The following is a 22752-nucleotide window of genomic DNA, read 5'->3' on the forward strand; positions in this document are numbered from 1 at the left end:
AAGCTGGAAGTGGCACTATGGCTCAAGTGGTAGAGTGCTAGCTTTCAGTACAGAGAGGCTTAGGGACAGTGCCCGAGCCCTGAGTTCAAGCCCCAGGACCGGCAAAAAAAAAAGTTTACCATGAAAATAAGATGATTAATATACAATGTTCTTTGCATATTAATTTATGTCTCTCTACACCTATGTTAAACATTTGTATTAAAGTTTACCAAAACTGGTAGTGGAGTTATAGACTCCATTATTTGGTGATATTTCTCATAAATTAGTCAAATGAGCATTTATTAAACATCTATAATATATCCAGCTCTGAGCAAGGTAATTGAGGGATGAAGCTAAACAGAGATGAAGTATGGCTCATTCTTTGAAGAATTTCAGATTAATAGAGAGACGGACATCAGTAAGAGGTGTTGCCACTGGTGTAATGTTTTCCATTTACTATAATAAACATTTTTTTCTGCTATTAACACTTGTACAGTTCAACTCTAGCCTTTTGGAATCTGTTTAAGAGCAGGGCTTTACCAATTTAGAAGTTTTTGTTTGTTTAATTTTAAACTTAGCCCAAATTTTAATTTTGATGTATTTATGTGTAATGAACATTTAGTTTACAATGCTGGAAAATAGGAGGAATATCTAAGAGAGCGACATCTAACCTTCCCTTCCAGTTCTTGTCAGTTGTTACATTATCTGAAGTTTAAGTAAATTGGGAAACTTGCTTCGGGAACAGTTCTGCTGTTGCTTGTTCATCAGCACTAGGTGGTGCCATGGGCTTAAATAAGTTCTCTGCTTTGCAGAGCCAGCTAAACTTTTGTCTTATCAAAACCTCTTGTTAAGGCATTCATTTCATTAAAATCTTTTTTTATAGTTGAAGATGCTAATGTGATTTATATTGTTTATAAATTCTTCCAAAGTTAGTGATTTGTTCATGATATCACTATTCTTATGTAGATTCTAATTACACGTTGCTTTTTTGAGTTATACAAACTAAGATCAGTAGAACAAAATAAAAATACCAAATGTGCTTGTAAAAATGCTTTTAGAGAGAATTTTACCCTCTAAATTCTGGTTTAGAGTGTATAACTTAAAGCAATAACAATCTAAGTCATATAATAGTCTTTTTTTCCCCTCTCCTCCCCCATGAAAAATGGGACTCTTTTTTTGCATGAGTGATCAAGATAATTTAATTTCATACTTCCTCCTAATATTTATGTTGTTTTTTTCACCCTTGTATACAGTCTCTGGGTTCTCCTGTCCTTGAAGGTTCTGCCTTTCATTGTTGACTGGAGGAAGGAGGAACAGGCATAAGCTATAAAAAAATTCTTGGTTATTAGAGACAATTACATTTTCCCTTTTTCTAGCCTCCCCTGTAGTTTAGAATTTGCCTCTGGGAAAAGAGAATGCCACAGTGATGGCCCTCCCACCCCCAAAAGTATGGCTTGTTTATAATACCACTGCTTAGGTATCAACTCATTCTCCTTTTCCCTACAGTGAGAACGTATAGTTCATTCCAGTAATGTACCTCCATTATTTTGGCATCTTGGCAGAGGGTCATTGTCTAATTATTTAATCAAGTTAAATTTGTTGTTTCTGTGTGATTTTCATTTTGTGTTTGGTTTATGTCTTTCTTGAAAAATTATTATAAGCTGGGCGCTGGTGGCTCACACCTGTAATCCTAGCTACTGAGGAGGCTGAGATCTGAGGATCATGGTTCAAAGCCAGCCTGGGCAGGAAAGTCTGTGAGACTCTTATCTCCAATAAACCACTTGAAAACTGGAAGTGCTGCTGTGGCTCAAGCCGTAGAGCACTCGCCTTGAGCTGAATTGCGCAGGGATAGCGCCCAAGCCCAGAGTTCAACCCCCATGACCGATCAAAAAAAAAAAAAAATTATAATCGGGGCCTGGAAGGTGGCTCAGTGGTAGAGCGCTTGCCTTGCATGCATGAGGCCCTGGGTTCGATTCCTCAGAACCACATAAGCAAAATAAGCCGGAAGCGGTGCTGTGGCTCAAGTGGTAGAGCACTAGCCTTGAGCTGAAGAGCTGAGGGACAGTGCCCAGGCCCAGAGTTCAGGCCCCACGACCGACCATAAATAAATAAATAAATTATTATAGTCAATGTTATAATTCAGAAAATTACATGCTGGAGAAAAATAAACTCTGTGTTACTACTTTACCATGCATCCTTTTGCCATTTTACCTTGTTAGCTCTACCACTGTTCTTATTTCCTTTCTAGTCTTTTTCATGTATGCTTTTACATTATATTTTAACACCACAATTTAGTCTCTTGACTTTATTCCACTTGCTTTTTTGTCATATTCAGTTATGGAAAATAGGAAAATCTCTTCACTGATGATCTTTGTTCCTATCAAGTCATAACTTGAGTCAATCAAGTTTAAATTGCCTTTGGAGTCAACTTATGCTACTGTCTATTTTGGGGTTAATGATTTAGGATCTCTGCAACTTTATTTCTTATGACGATAGTAATTCCATTTCATAGGAGTGTTATAAATAGAAATTGTGTTGTGATTAAAAAGAATTGGTCAATTTCCTAATGATATTTAGCATGTGGAAACTTCTCAGTTGATAGTTAAAATGAATAATAATGAAATTTTAGTCTTGATTGTCCCAGGTGAGTTTACTCTATTTGTTTTTACTTTAGTAAGATTAAATATATTTGCAAACATGGTTTCATACTTTAAAGCATGGGAGCAGCTTTATTTTATTTTATTTTATTTTATTTTTTATTTTTGGTCGGTCATGGAGCCTGAGCTCTGGGTCTGGGAGCTGTCCCTCAGCTCTTCAGCTCAAGGCTAGTGCTCTATCACTTGAGCCATAGCGCCACTTCCGGCTTTTTCTGTTTATGTGGTGCTGAGGAATCGAACCCAGGGCCTCATACACGCAAGGCAAGCACTCTACACTGAGCCACCTTCCCAGCCCCAAGCATGGGAGCAGTTATATTTGTTTTTTTTTTTTAATTTTAGAAAATTATTTCTTATGCTACATCCAGAGAAAAGAAACCAAATGTCTTTTAAAGGAATTGCAAGTGATTATGTCATCCTTCTCCTTGGCAGGTGTCTTGGTACTGCATTTTGGGTTGCAAAGCAGAAGGAAACTATGGAAAAGTAAGACTAAACCATAATCATCTCCCAAATTCAGGAGAAGCGGTATGTTGTATTAAATATCAAGAAATCTTACCAAAACCTCATTAATGACAATTAAATGGGATTTTTTCCCCTTGTGAAGTCATTATTTCAGTGAATCTATTCTATTTTCAACTTAAGTCATAAATAAAATCCAACATAGAAAGAACAAGGTATGCATAGTTATATTTAAAAGTCACATTGTTTTTGATTTTACATATATAATTTGAATTTTTTATTAATAGATACCAGCTGATGGAAAAACCATTTTTGAAGTGAAAGGTTTGGAGACTAATGAAAACTACATTTTTGCAATTGCTGCTTATTGTTCTAATGGGAAGCTCATTGGTGATGCCATTGGAGAGACAACTAAACCAATTCTGCTTTATCCACCTCTTTCTGCTATCACGGCTCGGATGTACCTGACACAGGTAGAAAAGATTGCTGCTAGGTTTTTTTGCACAATTTATTTTTTCCTCCTAAGGATTTGCTGAGTAATTTCTTATTCTAAAGGTCCTGTAAAATATGTTTTCTATGATTGCAGTTAAATTTCATATAATAGGAATCATTGCTTCTATTAGCAAGTTTGTTTTATTACAGTAACATTTTCCCCTAAGTTACAAATATAACACATAATAGTTTTAGGAATTTTGGAAAATACTGAAATGCATATAGAAAAAAATATATTATCATCCAGAATAGCACTTCTTTCTCTGATCAATTTTACCAGTGTCTATATGTATAACCTACTGGGGTGCTATTGGCATCTAGTGAATAGAAGCCAGGGATTCTACTAAACATTCTACAATGCAATGGGAAGCCTCACAATTACAAAGAATTACAAAGAATTACAAAGAATTTTCCAATCCCAAATGTCAGTGGTAACTCTGATACATACATAATATTTCTTTTTTTTGCAATTTTTTTAATTGTGATTAAGTGATTACATAATTTCACAGTATTGTGGGATCGTGATGCTTAGTTAAAGCCACAAACACATTCTAACCTTCATGGGGCAAATTGTCTATCGTGATCTGTAAAGTTTATGAGGTTTATGGGCTTTGACTGTACAGTTATTTCTTCCACATTGGGTGATATGTATATTCCTTTCCTTTTGCATAGTGTCAGCTGTTCCCTCTTTCCCACTCATTCCCTCCCCCCATTGCTGCCATTGAGTTGCTTGGTTCATTTTGATCAATGTCCAGTGCAGCTGATGGGTCTCACTGTTGTATGTTTTCCCATTTCCCTCTAGTTCTGTGTCCTCCTCCTAGTTCCCCTCCAATGTGCACATATATCCCATATCAGCAGCATGGGGTCATTTAGTAATGATTCAACAGATGAGTAGAGGTTCTTTGTTTCTCCAGTCTTGTTTACTTTGTTGTATCACCTTACATTTTGTATTTCATCCATTTATCAGGGAGACCATGTGCCGTTTGTCTCTTTGCTCTTGGCTTACCACATTCAACATGATTTCTTCTAGTTCCATCCATTTCCCTGCGAATGTCATTATTTTGTCCTTTCTAATGGCTGCATAACATTCCATTCATACATAGTATTTCCTAGGATACATACTATTTCCACAGGATTTCCTACATAGTATTATCCTATTCTATCTTATCCACTTGCTATTGCCAATCCACCTGCCTACTATCTTTCCTATCTGTCTGTCTCTTTATATATCTGTCAATCTATGCACTTCTGTCTCTATAGATACATATATATACTTACACATGTATATGCATTTATGTATAATATGTAAGTTTAATCGTAGTATACATATTGTTTTGAAGTGTTATATTTTCATTTAATATATAATTGACATTTAAACATTTTAAAAATTGACATTTTCCCATTTCATTAGGAATTTATATGTGTATGTATATTTTTGGTATAAGGCCTTGAATTCATAATACTCTGATGTCAGCCTCTCAAATACTGGGGTTGCAGCTTTATATATAAATATTTATTAAATGCATTATTACTTTCTTAGGATAAATTCATAGATGGGAATTTTCTGGGTTGAGACAGAGAAGCCTGAATGAAAATTCTAGCCCCTCATAATAGGCAAATGATACTGAGTAACTAGTTTCCTTCTGTGAAGTAGGAATAATAGTAGTTCCTCCCAGAGGTATTAAGAACAGTTAAATGGAATTATGCATACTCAGTGTTTCCCCTCACACTTATCACTCAGTAGATCCTGACTAAACAGCACTGTTGTTTTAGTTATGATTATACTCATGATTAACATTTTGGCTGACAGAGTTGTTGTCTTACTTAAAATGTCACCAGTGGAGAGACTCTGGAGTGAGTCATTGACCTATGTCTTGTCTCAAACATCTAATTTTAAGCTTATTTTTGGCTTAGAGCTGAAGGCTATACTAAATTTTATCATATTTCTAATGTGCTATTTTCTTTTCATAGTTGATTAGTAATATAAGAATAGATCTCAGTGGCATTTTATATTATTATATTTTTTCAAACAAAATTAAGTTGAGAGAATTGCTAGGATTCATCTAGTATTGGTTTGGCATGTCATACTGGCTCATGATTTTTTTGTTATTTTGATTTCTTTGGAATTTAATATATTCCCTAATTTGCAATGATGGAGTTATTGTGAGGAACTGAATATTTCATCTAGGCCTAATTTTTCTCCTGGGAGTGGTTTGACTCTTGGGTTACATTTGGCAGAACTTTCATTGAAAGTTAATAAAACTAAGTCTAAGCTATACTGCTGGGATAATGAGAAGTATCATGAAATAATGGCATGTTTCTTTTATTGGTAAAGTATTTTCAGTTTTGCCATTCATTCATGATAGTTTATGGACATTCTGTCTTATAAGGGTAAGTGGGAAAAGCAAAACTTTCTCACTTACTAAATCTCTATTTATAGCTTAAGTTTAAGCTTTTAAATTCCAGCTTAATATGTCTTTCTTTTGGAAGAGCAATCTAATTTCATGGAAGTGGTTAGTTTTTAGTTTTAGGACAGGTTCTCTTCACTGAGTCATTAACCTTAATACTTTAAAAGGAAACACAAGGTATTTTACCAAAAACCTGTGGTTACAGTTGGCTTTTGGGATTTTAAGTTGTACTTTTACTTAATATCAATCTATAAGTGAATCCTTAATAGACTTTCTATTAATATAGAAAACTAATATTTTCACTTGTTAATATCTTTTCCTTTTGTGTAGTGCTCAGGATTGAACCTAGGGCTTCAAGCATCATTAGCAAGCATTCTACAATTGAGCTACATCTCTAGCCTTTAGCTTTTTTAAAAATATTTTTTATTGTAAAGATACCTTTGCCATTGAGCATTGTTACCCCCTCCTTTGTTTTTCTTCTACTAGTTTTCCCTCCCCACCTCCCCAGCTCCTCCCTCCCTACCCCCCCAAAGTTGTAAAATTAGTTTTCAACGTAGTGTCTTGTACATCTCATTTAGATTTTGACCAGGGTCTTTCTGTATTGCTGAGGCTGACTCAAACTTGCAGCCTACTTTCCCTTTGCCCCCCAAGGGCTGGGATTGCAGGAATTTGCCACTGCAACTGGTTTTTGGGAAAAAAATGGAGTAAACCTTTTGAATAATATTCTTTTCATAAATATTTATTCTCTTTTTAAAACCTCATTTCTTTTTATTTTTCCAGAAGAGCTGAATAATATGATATAAAATATAGAAAACTAAAAATATGCAAGCAGGATACTAATCTTGACCTGAGAGATTATTGTTTTTGAAAAGGTCCCTCATCCCATTTTTTTCTCTTTGCTAATTGGATATTAACACAAATGCCATATTGGTTTATTGAACTATCAAATGACAAAAGTGAGTGGGCATGATGCTTTAAAAATATGAATATGGGAATATCATTTATTACAAACATCGAAGAAGCAGACTCAATTACTGAATCTTAGGCAATTTAGTATTATTCTGTTCATTGTCAATGTACATTTAGACTATTTGCATATCTTGGCTATTGAGAATAATGTAGCTATGAAATCAGGATTGCATATATTTCGTTGGCCTACTGATTTTAGATCCTTTAGGCATTTCTGTACTCAGTAGTGAGATGGCTGGGTTAATTTTTTTTTTTACAAATGCTCTATACTGATTTTTTTTCAAAATGACTGTACTAATTTACAATTCCACTAACAGTATATGAGGCTTCTCTACCTTCTTTGTCAACACTTTCATCTTGCAATACCTGTCATCTATTTTTATAATAGCCAATCAGACAAGTATGAGGTGATACCTTATTGTGGTTTTATTTTGTATTTCTCTGAGGTTAGTCACAGAAAGATAAATTTGTGATATTACTTATGCATAGAATCTAAAAGTCCAGTTCATAGAAACAGAGAAGAACAGTAATTTTCAGAAGCCAGGAGTGGAGGTGGATAGGGAAGGGAACACATTTGTTATTAAGTACAAAATTATACTTAAGTAAGATTATATTTTGGTGTTATATTGTACAATAAAGGCATCATAGCTAGTAACAACATATTTTATATTTCAAAATAGTTGCAGGAGGAAATTTAAAATGAGAAGTATTGGAAGTGATGTATATTGGCCTTATATCATCCCACAGTATATACATTGATCAAAACCTCACACTCTTTCCTATAAATATATTTTAATTATTAATCAACAAGAAATGAAATGAGCCAGGTGCTGGTGGCTCACACCTGTAATCCTAGCTACTCAGGAGGCTGAGATTTGAGGATCACGGTTCAATGCCAGCCTGGGCAGGAAAGTCTGTGAGACTCTTATCTCCAATAAACCAGTAGAAAACCGAAAGTGGTGCTGTGGATAGAGTGGTAGAGCTCGCCTTGAGCTGAAGAGCTGAGGGACAGGGCCCAGGCCCAGAGTTCAAGCCCCACGACCAACCAAAAAAATTTTTTTTTAATTCACCATTTCATTAATTACAGTATTTGTGAGGTGATATGATTGCTTTTATTTTATACTTGGGAAAGCAGGTTAGCTAAATCTTTTTCTACCAATTCCACTGAATATTAGAAAGGGTATCTCAGGGACATTAAATAATTTTCTTTAAGGATGCTTGTTATAGATGGTAAGCCTGACTCCTAGATTGGCTTATGTTATTCCATGACTCTCTCCATATCTCAGGAGGTCAAATATAGGACTTCTACCATGTGCCAATTCTGTCAAAGCCTTCATCTCTGCCATCTGTTTTTAAGTGACCCTCTCTCTATGCTCCTTGTCTTCTCTTTGGTCCTTTTCCCTTCTCCTCCACTATGTGTAACTCTTTTTCTATCACTTGTCTATTGTCCTCTGCCTAAGCTTGTGTTGGTAAGTAGGTCTCCCTGCTATCAGTGAAAGTTTTGTGATAGACATGCACACTTTTGCAAGCAATTGTTGTAGTGATTATGAACAAAGACGTTCATCTATGAGTTAATTTAGAACTCTGATTCATACATGCTTGACTCTTGTCTATTACTTCAAATTTGGAAAAATTTAGAATGATGGGCAAAAGAGTTACTTGTTCTTTAAGAAGTTTCAGTTCTTCTCATCATCTGGTTATTATTATTCTCTCTACTCATCTGATTTATTGATGAATTTTTTACTCAATGTCTCTTTTGTGCCAGGTTCTATGCTAGATGTCTTCTCTTCATCCTGTGAAATAAACATCTTTTAAAAAATCAATCTTATTACCCAAACAGTAATGATTTTTAGATAATTTTTAGTATGGTGTTAGCTAAAATCCTGATTTCAGGTTAGGACACTAGCATGGCCTGGGGTGGTAAGGCAGGTAGGTCCTGAGAAGGCTGAGGGATCAAGGAAGCTCTAGGTCTTGTACCTTTGGTTCTGTTTACAGATAAACTTCATTATCCTCTCTAAAGATTAAATTTTTTCTTTATTTTGGAAGAAAAATGTTGGTTCCTAGATTTCTGTATACGCCTTAATTGGCTACCGTGCTGTCTTCCAGGATTCCATCTTGACCCACCCAGTGTAATGAAGAGTCTAACCTCACCCCTCTGTTTTCCTTTCCCACATCTGAGTAAGCTGATGGAAGGACTATGAGTCCATCTCTTCCTGTGGCACTAGCAGGGAATTTAAACCTCTCATCTAGTATAGATTTCCTATTGTTCTATTCTCCATACTTTCTACTCCTTTCCCAAGTTAGTCTAATCTTGCTTACACCCACCCAGCTCTCTTCTAGGAATCCCTTGTATAAGGAATAAACTTTCTCTCAAATTTGCCTGGTAAATCCAAGGAATCATAAGTTTGGCATACCTTTAAGAAGGTCTGTCTTGCTTTGTAGGGAGGCACTCACCCCATACTAATCACTATGTTACAGTCGTGCAATTGCTGGGCATCCTGTGCTGTAAGGAGAGGGAAACTGTCAGGAAAAAGAGGATTTTAAAGTTTATTTAACACCCTATTGGTTAAGTTCTTACTCTGTGCCAGGCATTATTTCAGGCTTGTGCAACAGAATGACTTGGAGTGTTGTTTGAACAGGTTACTGGGTCCCACACTTCCAGAACTCTGACAAGTTCTAAGTCATGCTTATGTCCCAAGGATTATACTTTGAGAACTACTTTTCTAAGCAAAGTGAACAAACAGCATTGTGGGATATAGGGAGTAAACAACGGACACAGTAAATAAGTAAACTAGCCTTTGAGAAGATGATAAGTGCTGTAGAAAAACAAGTAGAAGATGGTGGGGACAATGGAAGTGTGAAGTGGAACATTTGAAGGTCCATTATTATAGTAAATGGAGCAATAAGGGAGGATGAGATTTGGACAGAGACTTGACGGATGAGAGAAAGTGGCTATATGGAGGAACTTGCAAAAGAAGGATTGGAAAAGAAGCCCCAGTTTTCAGATGTGGAGACCCACTTAACTCTGATAAACAGCAAGGAGGCTAATATGTTATAGTAGGAGGGACCAATGAGAGTGGAAGGAGTAGTAAGGGGAATTTAAGAGGTAAGTGGGATAGTAGACTTTGGCGTGTGTGTGTGTGTGTGTGTGTGTGTGTGTGTGTGTGTGTGTGTGTGTGTGTGTGTGTGTGTGTGTGTGTGTGTGTGTGTGTTGTGGATGTGTATGGTAGTTTGAATACAGAACCTTGTGTTCAGTAGGCATGTGCTCTATCATATAAGGTATGCCTCCAGTCCTAAGAATTTATCCTTCCTGAAATGGGAAGCTATTGGTTGTGACTCATGGAATACCATAATTATACTTCTATTGTCAAAGGCTTGCCTGGCTGCCAAGATAGGAATAAGACCATCAGGGGTCATGGGTGGGGCATTATTTCTTGTTGTGATCCAATGAGAATGGAAGGTAGCTTGGCTGATGGAACAGTAGTTAAAGGGATGAGAATGCTCAGATTTGGGTATGCTCTCCAGAAGGACTTAATGAGAGTTTCTAGTGCAAATAATATGACAACTATAAGGTATCAGCTTATGAACTAGGACAAAGTTGCCATCAACTCAGCTGGGAAAGGCTGTGAGGTTGTATAGATATGGGAGGGAATAAATACCAGAAGTTGAAACCCTATGGCAAGAATCATATCCCATTTTTACTCCTCTACCATGTTGCCCATTTTACTCCAATTCTAACTCATCCCTCCAGCTTGTTCTAAATGCTCTGCATTAATTTCTACTACTAGATCCTCTCACATTTTATATAAATGGTGACAATTCCTTGCCTTAGGGTTCAACTGAAGCCCTGCCTCCTCCTTAAAGCCTTCATTCTTTTTTTTCCCCTTAAACCTCCATAATAATTAAGCTATTTTTTGTAGTTTTTAGGTGATTTCATATGGTTTGTGCCCTTCATGCTATTCAATTTCATGGAGTATAAGGCTGTTACTAAGTTTTGAAGCATCTAGCCCTCCAGGCCTTTGCACAGACTAAAAACTTTGTTAACAGCCTATTGGTTGGTTAATTATTTGGCAGCATAGAAAAGTTCTGGCCCCAGAAGTTATTCTCTTGAGTGGAAAATGTGCTAGTGACATGTCACTGTTATGTTCAGTGCATTTACTTGGACCTTATTCCTTATCTGCCTCCATAAAGGATTTGAAGCAGCACATAATTAATTTCATACAATTACATAAATATTTAAATAGAATAATTTAAAAATATCTTTTGAAAGGAGTATATTCTACCAAAAGAATAGGTAAGTTGATAAATGTTTTTTCTCCTGAGCTCTCAGGCTTTGCCAGTAAAATTATTTTGCTTAATGTTAAATTTGTTAAATGTAAAAGATAGAACTTCTTGGAAAGCATTTCTCTTTTATTCTTTACCTTTTTCATCTGTGAGCCCTTTGTTGCACAAAAGCTCTGAAAGTGTCAGTCAGAACTAGAAAAGAATGAAGTATATTTCACAGACTGGGTTTGGGAAATCTGATTGTTTTTCTTGGAACAGATTGTTCATTATAACAGTATCTATAATAAATGGAGCGCACTGCAGAGATAGATGAAAATGAAATTAATTTGGCTCAGATGTGATCTTTGTTTTGCTTATGAGGATTTGAAACATCCTCCCAGAGTTTCAAATTTCCATGCAATTTAGAAATAAAAAGAGATTTCAAAATATGTCAGACTCCCTTGCCAGTGGCCACAGGTCCCTCACCATGGCACGGAGCAGCCAGAGTGAATAACTATGGATGAAGTTAGCAAATGATAGGACTTTTCCTTGCTTCTGCCTTAAAATATACATGTCACAAATACAACACAGCTCATGAGATGATGTGCTTATTTTTTTTTTTTTGCAGGTTGCCTATCAGACTGGTAACTATAAATTGGCCAAGAAAGTTTTCTCAACAGCTTGGGATTATTTTGTTGCATCACCACCTCGAGATGAGCAATCCATTGTTTCTTTAAGCAATATAATGACAATAACACAGAGAAGGTACTTAGAAGTATTATTTTAAAATGTGAATTTACTGCTTTAGATGTTAGGTGTGAAACCTTGAATTAGTTTACTGTCAATTTCATGTGAAGATAGTCCATGTAAAAGTATTATAGTAAGAATATGCATTTCAAATCTTTTTTTGTTTTGTTTTTTGTCGGTTGTGGGGCCTGACTCTGGGCCTGGGCACTCTCCCTCAGCTCTTCAGCTCAAGAGTAGTTACTCTATTATTTGAGCTACAGTGACACTTCTGGCTTTTTCTGTTTATGTGGTATTGAGGAATTGAACCCCAGGGTCTCATGCCTGCAGAACAACCACTCTACCACTAAGCCACCTTGCCACCTTCCTAGCCCTGCATTTTAAATCTTGAGTCCGTGCTAGAAATTTCCCTGATAGAATCAGGAAAAATAGTGATGGCATATGGATGAAAGTTATGGATAGAAATACCAAATACTACCTTAATACTTACCCATTATAGCAAAAAAAACAAATATTCACTGGAGACTTTTATAACAACATCAGGTTTGGTTAAGCTTAAGGCTTTATGTATGGACCGTTAGATTCTGAAGAGTTTTCCTTTGTTTCAAGAGGCTCCTAAGATAAGATCTTCAATAACTGCAATATGCTGGCAGCAGCCTTATAAAATGGTAGGCTGTCATTTGATTTTACTATCATTTTCCTTACGGGAACAGGTTAAGAGCAGTCTCAGATATGAGGGTTAGTGTCTAAAGAAATTAAAAAACACAAATCTTCTCCACTTGCTGGTCAATGTCTAAATTATCTTAACAGGAAGACAAACTCCTTCTCAAAGATAAACAAGCCTATAAATGATGATTAAAGCTTGGTACTGATAATGCCTATTTACATTGAAAGTATAATTTCATTTCAATTAACCTAACATGGGCTTAGCATTTGCTATATATAATATCCTAGTGCTGTGTGACTTGTGTATTAAGACAGGAAAGAATGAAAAGTGATTGAAAGTTCTAAGGTTACTGACTTGGAAGCCTGTAGCATTTACTAAGGGGACATGGCAGGTGGAAAGATGTTTTCAGGGAGATAATGAATTTGATTGGGGATATTTTGAGTTTAGTTTTCCAGAAGGAATCCAATAGATATATTTATGGAGTGCGACACTCAGAAAGGAGCCAAGGCTAGAGGTAGAGATTTGAAAGTTATCCATGGAGATCATCATTAAGCTCTTGAAAACAAATGTTATCTTCCATGGAAGGACTAACAGAAAAGATAGAAGGCTGGGATTGACTCCTGGGCATTGCTTACATTTAAGTGGAAAATGTAGGAGAAGGGGAAAAAAAGAAGTATTCTGATAGGAGCTACCAAGTAAATGATAAAATCCACAAACAGGCATTGCCAAGGAGACTGGCCAGCTCTATCAGATGCTAGTATAAGATCAGGCTCAATCAAATGCTGCAAAGATGTTAAGTAGAATGAGAACCAAGAAAAAGCATGTAGACTTGGCAGTTAGATAACTGGCAGAATTAAGAGAGCCATGATAAACTGTAGCATGACGGACAGCTAAGGAAAAATTACAAAGTAGAGAGTTACAACAAGCAGAGACCAGGCATGTGAAACAGGACTGTAAGAGAAGAGGGAAGCAAGAAGCTTGAGAAAGATAGGCTTATGGGGGATACTTTTGGAGTGTGGATGGAAGGGTAGAGGAAGTAGAGAGGAAGAGATGGAAGATAATAGAAAATTCAGGTGACAATGTCACAGGGGCATTGTCAAAGGAAGACAAGGGAAGCATAGAGGAGAGCAGAGGGATTTGAAAATATTTGAAAATATTATTCTGGGGGAATCCAAACAAAGAAATAGCCCAGAATACATGGAAGTATTGTGGAGAAGCACTAATGACTCAGCTGGTGTCATACAGCATGGATTTGTAGTAAATCTAGCTCCCTCATGGCTAAGGGCTCAACTTGATTCATCTTTATATCCTAGGGCCTCACTAAAACAGTACACTATACAAAGCAGACTAAAAATTCTACTTTGAAATGAAAGAATGAGTGAAATAAATAGGTGAATAAGTGATTTTCATAACAGAGGTTAGAAGATTTGGCATTGACGTCTCTGTAAGGTTAAGCAAATTGATTATTGTGTGGTGTCAGTGAACCTAAGATGTTAGAAAGGTCACTTTTGAACAAAATGACCAGAGTTTGAGCTGGATAGGTAAAGAAATGGAGCCAGGCGGTGACAGGTTGGAGTACGGGTAGAAGTCAAGGTACTGAAGGACATCATGAGGACAATGAGAAAGTTCAGGGTTTATTACAGGGCAACACACTAAAATTCTCACGGCAAAGATAAAGCTAGAGTTTAATACAGTGGTGATCATCCTCAAGTATGAATTACTGATGTCAGATCCCTTCCTATATCATAGAGACGAGAGGTATAGAGATCTGCAGCTTAAAAGTAAGGGTTTATCATCAGCTAAGCCCTAGATCAAGGGAGAGAATATTGGAAACAAAGGAAGGCTTCAAAGTTCACTGTTTTGCCAATGGTCAGCACTGTTGGCTACAGTTGAAAAAAGATAATTAGAAATGTTCAATAATTATTAAAACACTCTCTCTTCAACAACAGCTGAGTTTGCTATAAATAATCCTTATTTTCAGAAAATTTATTAATTTAAGTATTGGGCCTGTTTTCCAAAATTATTTATAGTGGTGTTATAGTTTGAAAAGAAATTTTATATATGAATATATAAAATATATAACATAATGTATAATATAATCAGATACATAATTTTATATATGAATGAGAAAAATTTTCCACTTTGTTTATTTTTATATATCTGTGATTTCTACAGCTTTATTTTCCTCATTATGAGCTTGTCTTTAGTTTTGGTCTAAACAGCTGTTCAAGAATATCTGCTGCTTTATTTTCATTGCTGTTTGGATCATTGTGTAGATACCGAGAGCAAATGAATCACGTGCTAAGTCAATCATTTTACTTCTACCTGTAACAGCATTTATTCCTTTTGCAGATTGCATTCAGATATTTTGACCGAGACTTCTTCAATCCTTTTATACCTTTTTCTTAGAAACATTTTTGTAACAAGTGACATTAAAATTAAAGAAGAAAATATGTTCTGTGATAATATTAAAGGCAATGAGATTTTCCCTGCTCAACAAGTAAGTGAATGAAAGTGGCTGAACCCATGTTACTTTGCAATGATATGTAAATGTCATATTCTGTTTGTTTGTGTCTTGTGTCCTGTGAATGGACTGAGGAGCCATCATATGAATGTGTTGCATTATTTGAAATTCCACAAAGGTTTTATAGGTCTCAGTGCATGTTTATTTTCTCTTATTTTTAATTTCTTTTTTTCCATGTGTACGAGTAACATAGATATATATTTCAGAATTCAAATGTATATAATGTATAAAATGAAAAACCCTTTTAATTCCATAACTTCTGTGAATACTAGGGTTTGTCTAATTTGTCTAATTTTTTAAAATATATACATAGACAAATCTATTGCTATTATTATGTCAAGAAGTTGAATTGTTAATTGCTTTTTAAACTCTTTCTATCTTGGATGTTTTTTTCATGCTGGCATGCATCTGTCTATGTTCCATGTTCTTTTAAAGTAACTTACTGTATTCCTGTATTGAGGAAGATGTTTAACCTATTTCCTATTGATGGAGTCTCAAAGCAGTTATAAACAATGCTTGTATGTATCTGTAATCCTTTTAATATTTTCACTTTTTTAGTGGTATTAGAATGTTTGAATCTTGATATCCTACTTGCTAAGCGGGCATTCAATCACTTGAGCCACATTCCTGTCCCTTTTTGCTTTAATGATTTTCAAGTAGAGTCTTTTATTTACGCCCAGGCTAGCCTGGACCTTGATCCTCTTTACACTTCCTGTGTCTCTTGGATACAAGCCACACATCAACATAATTATCCTACATTTTAAAAATTCTAGCTTGATGTTTTGTTTTCTATTCTTTCCCTTTCTTCTTCTTCACTTTAGATTCAGATGTTTTAGCTATTTTTCCTTTTTAAAAAAATTCATTTACTTATAATTAATTAAACAGTAAGTTGTTATGTGAGAGAGGCAATTTCTGGGAGAATGAAAGTGGAAAAAATATTTGCTCAAGAAAAGATTACTATGCTGTAGAGCCCAAGTACTCACAATCATCCACTTGTCCCTACCACATTGAATTTAGCTTCTTTTTTGATTATATCCAGTCTCGAAGTAACATTTTTAAAGTACTTCAGTCAATTCGGAATGCTAAACTACCATTCTAGTTAAAAGTAATTGTATAAGAATCACTATGCAACTCACAGTTTCCCTTACATATAATTTTGTATGGATAGAAAAATGATTGTTTCCTTAGAGAGGGGAAAGGAGAATGAATGAATTTTGTTCATTTTGAGTTACATTTGATATCAAAACGTAACATTGAGATTATACCATCTTATTTATTTAAATACTAAAAGTATAAGCAGGAGATATATAACAGATGAGTTTACTGAAAATTTACCATTTCTGACAGAACAAAAGGAAAATTGGAATCTGTAACAGAAATGTTATATTTTACTTATTGTTTAAAGCTAGATTTTTTAAATTAAAAAGCCAATATTTAATTTGACAATAAAAGACTCTCACATGGTGCTGTTGGCTCACACCTATATTCCTAGTTACTCTGGAGGCTGAGATTGAAAATCACCACAGCCAGCCCCAGCACATAAGCCTTTGAGACTCTTATCTTCAGTTAACTACCAAGAACGAGGAGGAGGAGGAGGTGGAGGAGGGGGAGGGGGAGGGGGAGGGGGAGGGGGAGGGGGAGAGGGGGAGGAGGGTGAGGAGGGGGAGAAGGGGGAGGGGGAGGGGGAGGGGGAGGGGGGAGTGGCTAAAGTGGTTGAGTACTAGCCTTGAGCAAGAAAAAAAAGGCTTAAGGACACACATACACACACACACATACACACAGGTTCTTTTTAGGTGATTAGTAGTACTTGTGGGTTTTTAAAAAATATTCTGAAGTTTAATTCTTTTTTTTTTTTTAATTGTATTTTATTTTATTTGAGAACATACTGTACAGGGGAGCTACAATTACATGGGCAGGATAATGCATACATTTCTTACCAAGCATTGCAGCCTCCTCCTTTGTTTACCCTTCACTTCCCTTCCCCGCCTCCCCCCTCCCCCCACCCAATTTTACCCCCCTCCCCCCACCCAATTATACCCCCCTCCCCCCCCACACCGTCTGAAGTTTAATTCTGAGATTGCATTATATACATGTATTACTAGAGAAAGTTGTTTCCAAATTTGCATTTTCTTCATGTCAACATTTGTGTAATTAAGCCACAAATATCACATTTTCTACCCTTTATTCTCCTTAGAAACAAGTTAATCACTTTGTGTTCAGTTTGAATTACAAGGCTGTTTCTTTGCAGATTGCTAGACTGATGGAATGTGAGAGAATATTAGTAGCATTGGAACTTAGCAACTTTCTTAATGATTCCAATTATGCCCTTCAAGCTGTGACTCAGTGTTATGGCCTCCTTGCTCCTATAATATATCACAATATTGTTTTGGTACCCGTTATACAGGTAAAGGTATTCCCATGACTCTACTTAAAGGAATTTTTAAAAAAAATATACAGATTCATTCTGAAAAAAACAAAATAGTATATCTCTTACAAAATATAGATGGGTAAAAAAAATGAATTTTAAGAGTTAACTGAAAAGCATTTAATTAGTTGTATGTCTGAACAGAAGCTTGATTACTGTCCATTGTTAAATACTGGCAATAGTAATTTCTTAGTTCTAAGAGTTATTTCAATTATTATGTTCTTGTAATTTTAGTATATATTAGTATATATTTAGTATATAATTTTAGTATATATTTAGTATGTAGTATATACTGTTGCACACATTATTAAATCCATTATAAAGAGAAAATGTAATGAATTACCTAAGAAAATATAGTTGGTGATAAAATTTATGGAAAAAGTTGATGAGATTTGGTTGGAGGAATTGTATTAGTTATATATGCTTCTTAAACACTGTTAAACAAATCACCATCACCTACATCTTAAAAGGACACCCACTTACTTTTTCATAAGTCCCAAGGTCAAAAGAATCCAAGCAAATTAGTTAGGTCTTCTGGTTTGGATCTCAGGCTGAATCAAAGTTGTTGGCAAAGCTACAGTTTTTCTAAGTCTTAAAATCTTTTTCTAAGTTGATTGGTTGAGTTGGCATTCCCATTCAATGGGAGGAGAAGAAACACCTGAATTCTTCTGAAAGAAAGTGGACTTTGACTTTTATGTCTACCCTATAAAAATGTCTAGGTATATTAAAGACTTAAATGTAAAAGAAAGCCAAATATTTAGGGAAAAAAATCCTAGGAAATGATATGTGCAGTCTAGAGTTTGCAAAAAATCTAAGACAGAACTTCTAGAAACAATAGGACATTTTCCTTTGAAAAAAGGGACAGTAAGAGAATGATAGAATACTTATGGAATTAGAAAAATTATTCCCACATCTGTAGAGGTATCTATCTATCTGTCTGTCTGTCTGTCTGTCTGTCTGTCTGTCTGTCTGTCTGTCTGTCTGTCTGTCTGTCTTTCTGTCTGTCTGTCTGTCTTTCTGTCTGTCTGTCTGTCTGTCTATCTATATGTATATATCTATATATCTATCTATATGTATATAGGTATCTAATAGAGAGTCTTGCAAATAGACAATAACCTAATAGGACAATTGACACATGATATGAAATAAGCATTTTACACAAGCAAATTCAAGTAGTTGAGAAACATGGAAAGATGCTTAGATTTTGATAAAGTAACTTTAATTTTAATTGAATCAAAACTAATTTTAAACAAATAAAAAAACAAATATTCCTGATACAATAACTCCTCTATGATTAACTTATCTCATGTAATGAAATCTTAATAAAATTAAAAATACATTTGTATGATAGAGCAATTCTACCACAGGTTATTTATTACATAGAACAAAATTACTGGTTGGCAAAATGCTATCTCTTCTTTACCCCTGAGTTTTAGATGTGTCCTACCCATGTGTTCTACCCACTAGGGACACTGTATTACATAATAGTACATGAGTTAGAGGATGTCTGTGGCCTGGAGGAAGATGCTCCACTGTCCTTAGTGGGGCATCATCTCACAGATGTTGTATTAAGGGTATTTATTGTAGTGTTATTGGTGGCAGTGTTATATATATGTATATATTCCATATTCCTCATTATTTTTCATATTTCTTTCATTTCCTATGATTCATTTGGTAATTGAATATATTATCTATATTCTTCAGTATATCATAAGCAATTTACCAATGATTATTGACAGCAATAACATTTTATAGCTTAATGTTCACATGATTTGGATACAACGTAATGAGGATGATATATTAACACAAAAATTATTGTGCTTCTACTTTTTTAGATTTTAATAAAGTGTATAGTGGTTTTGCAAGGACTGCCAAGTATTCTCTTCGCAAAGAAACAGGTTTTAAGTTACGAGAGTGTACAGCACATGATAGCTTGTTGTATCTTCTACATGACAAAGGTATTTGTCTCTTTCTTTGTCTGGTGCCATAAAATTTATAAATAGTAATGATTTAGATTAATTATGATAATGAGGGCAGGGTGCCAGTGGCTCACACCTGTAATCCTAGCTACTCAGGAGGCTGAGATCTGAGGATTGCAGTTCAAAGCCAGCCTAGGCAGGAAAGTCCGTGAGACTCTCTCCAATAAACATCTAGAAAACCGGAAGTGGTGCTGTGGCTAAAGTGGTAGAGCACTTACCTTGAGCTGAAGAGCGCAGGGACAGCGCCACGCCCAGAGTTAGCCTTACAACCAACAAAAAAAATATCATGGTAATTAGGATAATTAAAAATACCATCCCCAAACATTTTTCAATCAAAAAAGCAAATGTGAAATATAAAGGTTTGAGATTGTAATCTGTTGTTGAATTTTTTGATAAAACTGTGGTGCTTCATAAACTAAACTTGATGTTACTGAAATAGCATTTGTATATTTTCTGAAAATTATAAAGTCACATAGAAGGTATGTTTCAAAACCCTAAATTATTAGTGGCATGTACCTGGTGCTAAAGGCAATCTGCATATCTCAGAGAAACCTGCTTGCAGACCCAAACCCAGGTATCAAGTGTAGCATGGTGCTTATAAGACCTCCAGAGACAAAGAAGCATGGTTGTAATTAAAAGCTTAATCCTTAATGACAGATATAACTATATTATAAATTCAGAATTTTAAAAAAATAGCATTAGACCTGAAGAAAAAGACAGACTAAGTAGAGGCTAGGGTAATTTTGAGATTGGTGAGCAGAACTTTGAACTCAAGAGAGGACAAACTGTAGAGGTAAATTTGGACAAAGAGTCATGTATCTGGCCAGGTACTGGTGACTAATGCTTGTAATCCTTGTTACTCAGGAGGCTGAGATCCAGAGGGTCAAAGTTTGAAGCCAGCTGGGGCAGAAACATTTACAAGGTTCCATCTTCAAAATGGCTAGCAAAAGGCAGGGCTAGAGGTGTGGTTCAAGTCACATAGCAACAGCCTTGAGCAGGAAAACAGAGTGAGTGTGACACTCTATATTCAAGCCCTAGTAGCAGTGAAACCAAACCAAACCAAACCAAACCAAAGTCATCTATCTGAAGAAAGATCAAGCCAAATACCAAAAATAATTGTATTTTCTCCTTACCAAGTTGGAAAGGACCAGAGATGACTTGGGGGTCATGATAGGGGGCAGGAGGGAGATAATTAAACTTTTAAGGAAAAGTAATCAGATGACCTTAAACCTACCAATCAACCAACCAACCAACTAACCGATGACAACAAAAAACCTGTAACCAAACTGATTTGATGAAGATCATGGTTATAGTATTTCTTGAACCAAATGTGAAAACTTAAGAACTTTCTTATATTTGGGCACTTGTGACTCATGCCTATAATTCTAGCTACTTGGGAGGCTGATACTTAGAGGAACCTGATTTGATACTATCCTGGCAGAAAAGTTTGAGAAACTTGTCTCAATGGAGAACTGGATGCAGCAACACATGCTTATTATTGTACCTACAATGGGAATACTAACAGAAAGATTGTACCCAAGAAGGAAGGGAGGCCTTATATCCAAAATAACAAGCAAAAATCAGGGCCAGAGTTCAAAACTCAGTACAGTAAAACAACAGCACAAAAACCAAAACCAGAGAAACAAAAGCCCAAGCTATTACAACCCTAAACACTTTTAATGTAGAGGATTATATAGAAACAATAAATTCAAATGGTAGATCCAGTAGTCATGACATGAAAATAACAAAAACCAAAAGGGCAGAAAAAGAAACGAATGAAAAATGATAGGTTCCCTGAGTCCCAGGCTGGATTAATGTAAAAATATTAAGAGGGATGTTGACAGCATTCCCAAAGTTAAAGAATCAGAACAAACTTTAAAGTTGTGAAACCCAAAGATCAAGTTATTTGCAATAGAAAGAGAATCTATTTGTTTCAAACTTTATCAGCATCATTAGAAGTTAAAACACTGAAACAAAATTTGTAAAATCTTCAGGGAAAGCATAACATCCAAAAACTAATAACCATGAAAGATATCATTTGTCAGGAGAAAAATAAACATTTTCATAAGTGTGAGTATTTGAGAAGTATTCTGCCCCTATACTTATCTGAGGAAAATACTTGAGAAAATACTTATCAAATGACAATTGATTCAGAACAGAAATCCCAAGATAGGCAAAGACAAAAAGGAAAGGAATAATGGGTGTAACGAATCTTACAGTATAGGTATTATTAAAATTAAGTACATAATAATGATGTGACTGGGACATTGTAATAAAAATACTAAGTAGAGATCCTTGATAGAGAGTTATCCTTGAAAGGAAAACTTAGTAACTTTGAACTAAAGTTTCCATTCTGCTTGAGGTATGGGGAGATATGAGCAGGTACATTTTTGGGGTCACAATTGAATGAAATTTTATTTTCCCACAAAATGCATATAGTATAAAACGGTTATTTTTTGTATGCATTATCCTGCCCATGTAATTGTAACCCCTCTGTACAGTATGTTCACAAATAAAATAAAATAAAAAAATAAGACGGTTATTTTTGATAGAGTACACACACATATTTAAAGATGGCTTAAGAACAAGTTACCATGGGTAAAACTTTAAAGCATAGTAGGTTTCTAAATTGACAGAGATTAAAAATGAACTGTAAAGAATGAGAAAGCAGCATCAAGAAAAGAGCAAGGATAAAAAATAGCTAATTCAACAAAAGAAGAAGGAAAAAAGGAATACTATTTAAAGTATAAGTTATAGAATTAAGTATATCAATCACTAAAGGGTGAGTGTAAGCTAAAATGGTGGGTCCTAACATATTATTTCAAGAATCATACTTTAAAACAGGGATGAAGAATGGTTGGAAAATAGATAGACAAAGGTATTAGGCAAGCAGAAATTCAAAAGAAAAATGGCACTTTTCACTCCAGAGGAAGCAGAGCAAAGGGACCCAAATATTCATCAGTGCCCTTTGAATCTTTTGAGACCAATCTCCCATGCTCCTGGATGGTATGATGTCACTTGCTAGTCTGAGGACAGGCTCATTGTCCCAAGGATTAAAAAATAAGCCTGCCTTATGTTTGATTCCTAGCACTAAGAACAAAAAAATGAAAGAGAAAAATCATGTCTAAATTAAAACAAATCTTGGATTTTTATAACAGCAGATTAAAATAGAACAATAAGATTATAACA

The 22752-nt window shown here is 35.3% G+C and overlaps 1 protein-coding gene across 6 annotated transcripts in view; it reads left to right on the forward strand.

The window, feature by feature from the left end:
• Positions 1–22752, forward strand: part of Cfap54 (cilia and flagella associated protein 54) — a 248380-nt gene that overhangs the window by 66342 nt on the left and 159286 nt on the right. For 5 of the 6 annotated variants that reach the window (XM_069990518.1, XM_069990555.1, XM_069990527.1 and 2 more), the window contains exons 21-26: positions 3066–3158; positions 3380–3565; positions 11853–11989; positions 14970–15135; positions 17408–17563; positions 19420–19542. In XM_069990518.1, coding sequence (XP_069846619.1) covers positions 3066–3158; positions 3380–3565; positions 11853–11989; positions 14970–15135; positions 17408–17563; positions 19420–19542 — 861 coding nt within the window. The remainder of the gene's footprint in view (positions 1–3065; positions 3159–3379; positions 3566–11852; positions 11990–14969; positions 15136–17407; positions 17564–19419; positions 19543–22752) is intronic. The other variant, XM_069990536.1, reaches the window with a different exon arrangement.

This window comes from Dipodomys merriami, unplaced genomic scaffold (genome assembly GCF_024711535.1).
Source record: "Dipodomys merriami isolate MVZ:Mamm:240054 unplaced genomic scaffold, mDipMer1.0.p SCAF_10, whole genome shotgun sequence".
Taxonomy (NCBI): domain Eukaryota; kingdom Metazoa; phylum Chordata; class Mammalia; order Rodentia; family Heteromyidae; genus Dipodomys; species Dipodomys merriami.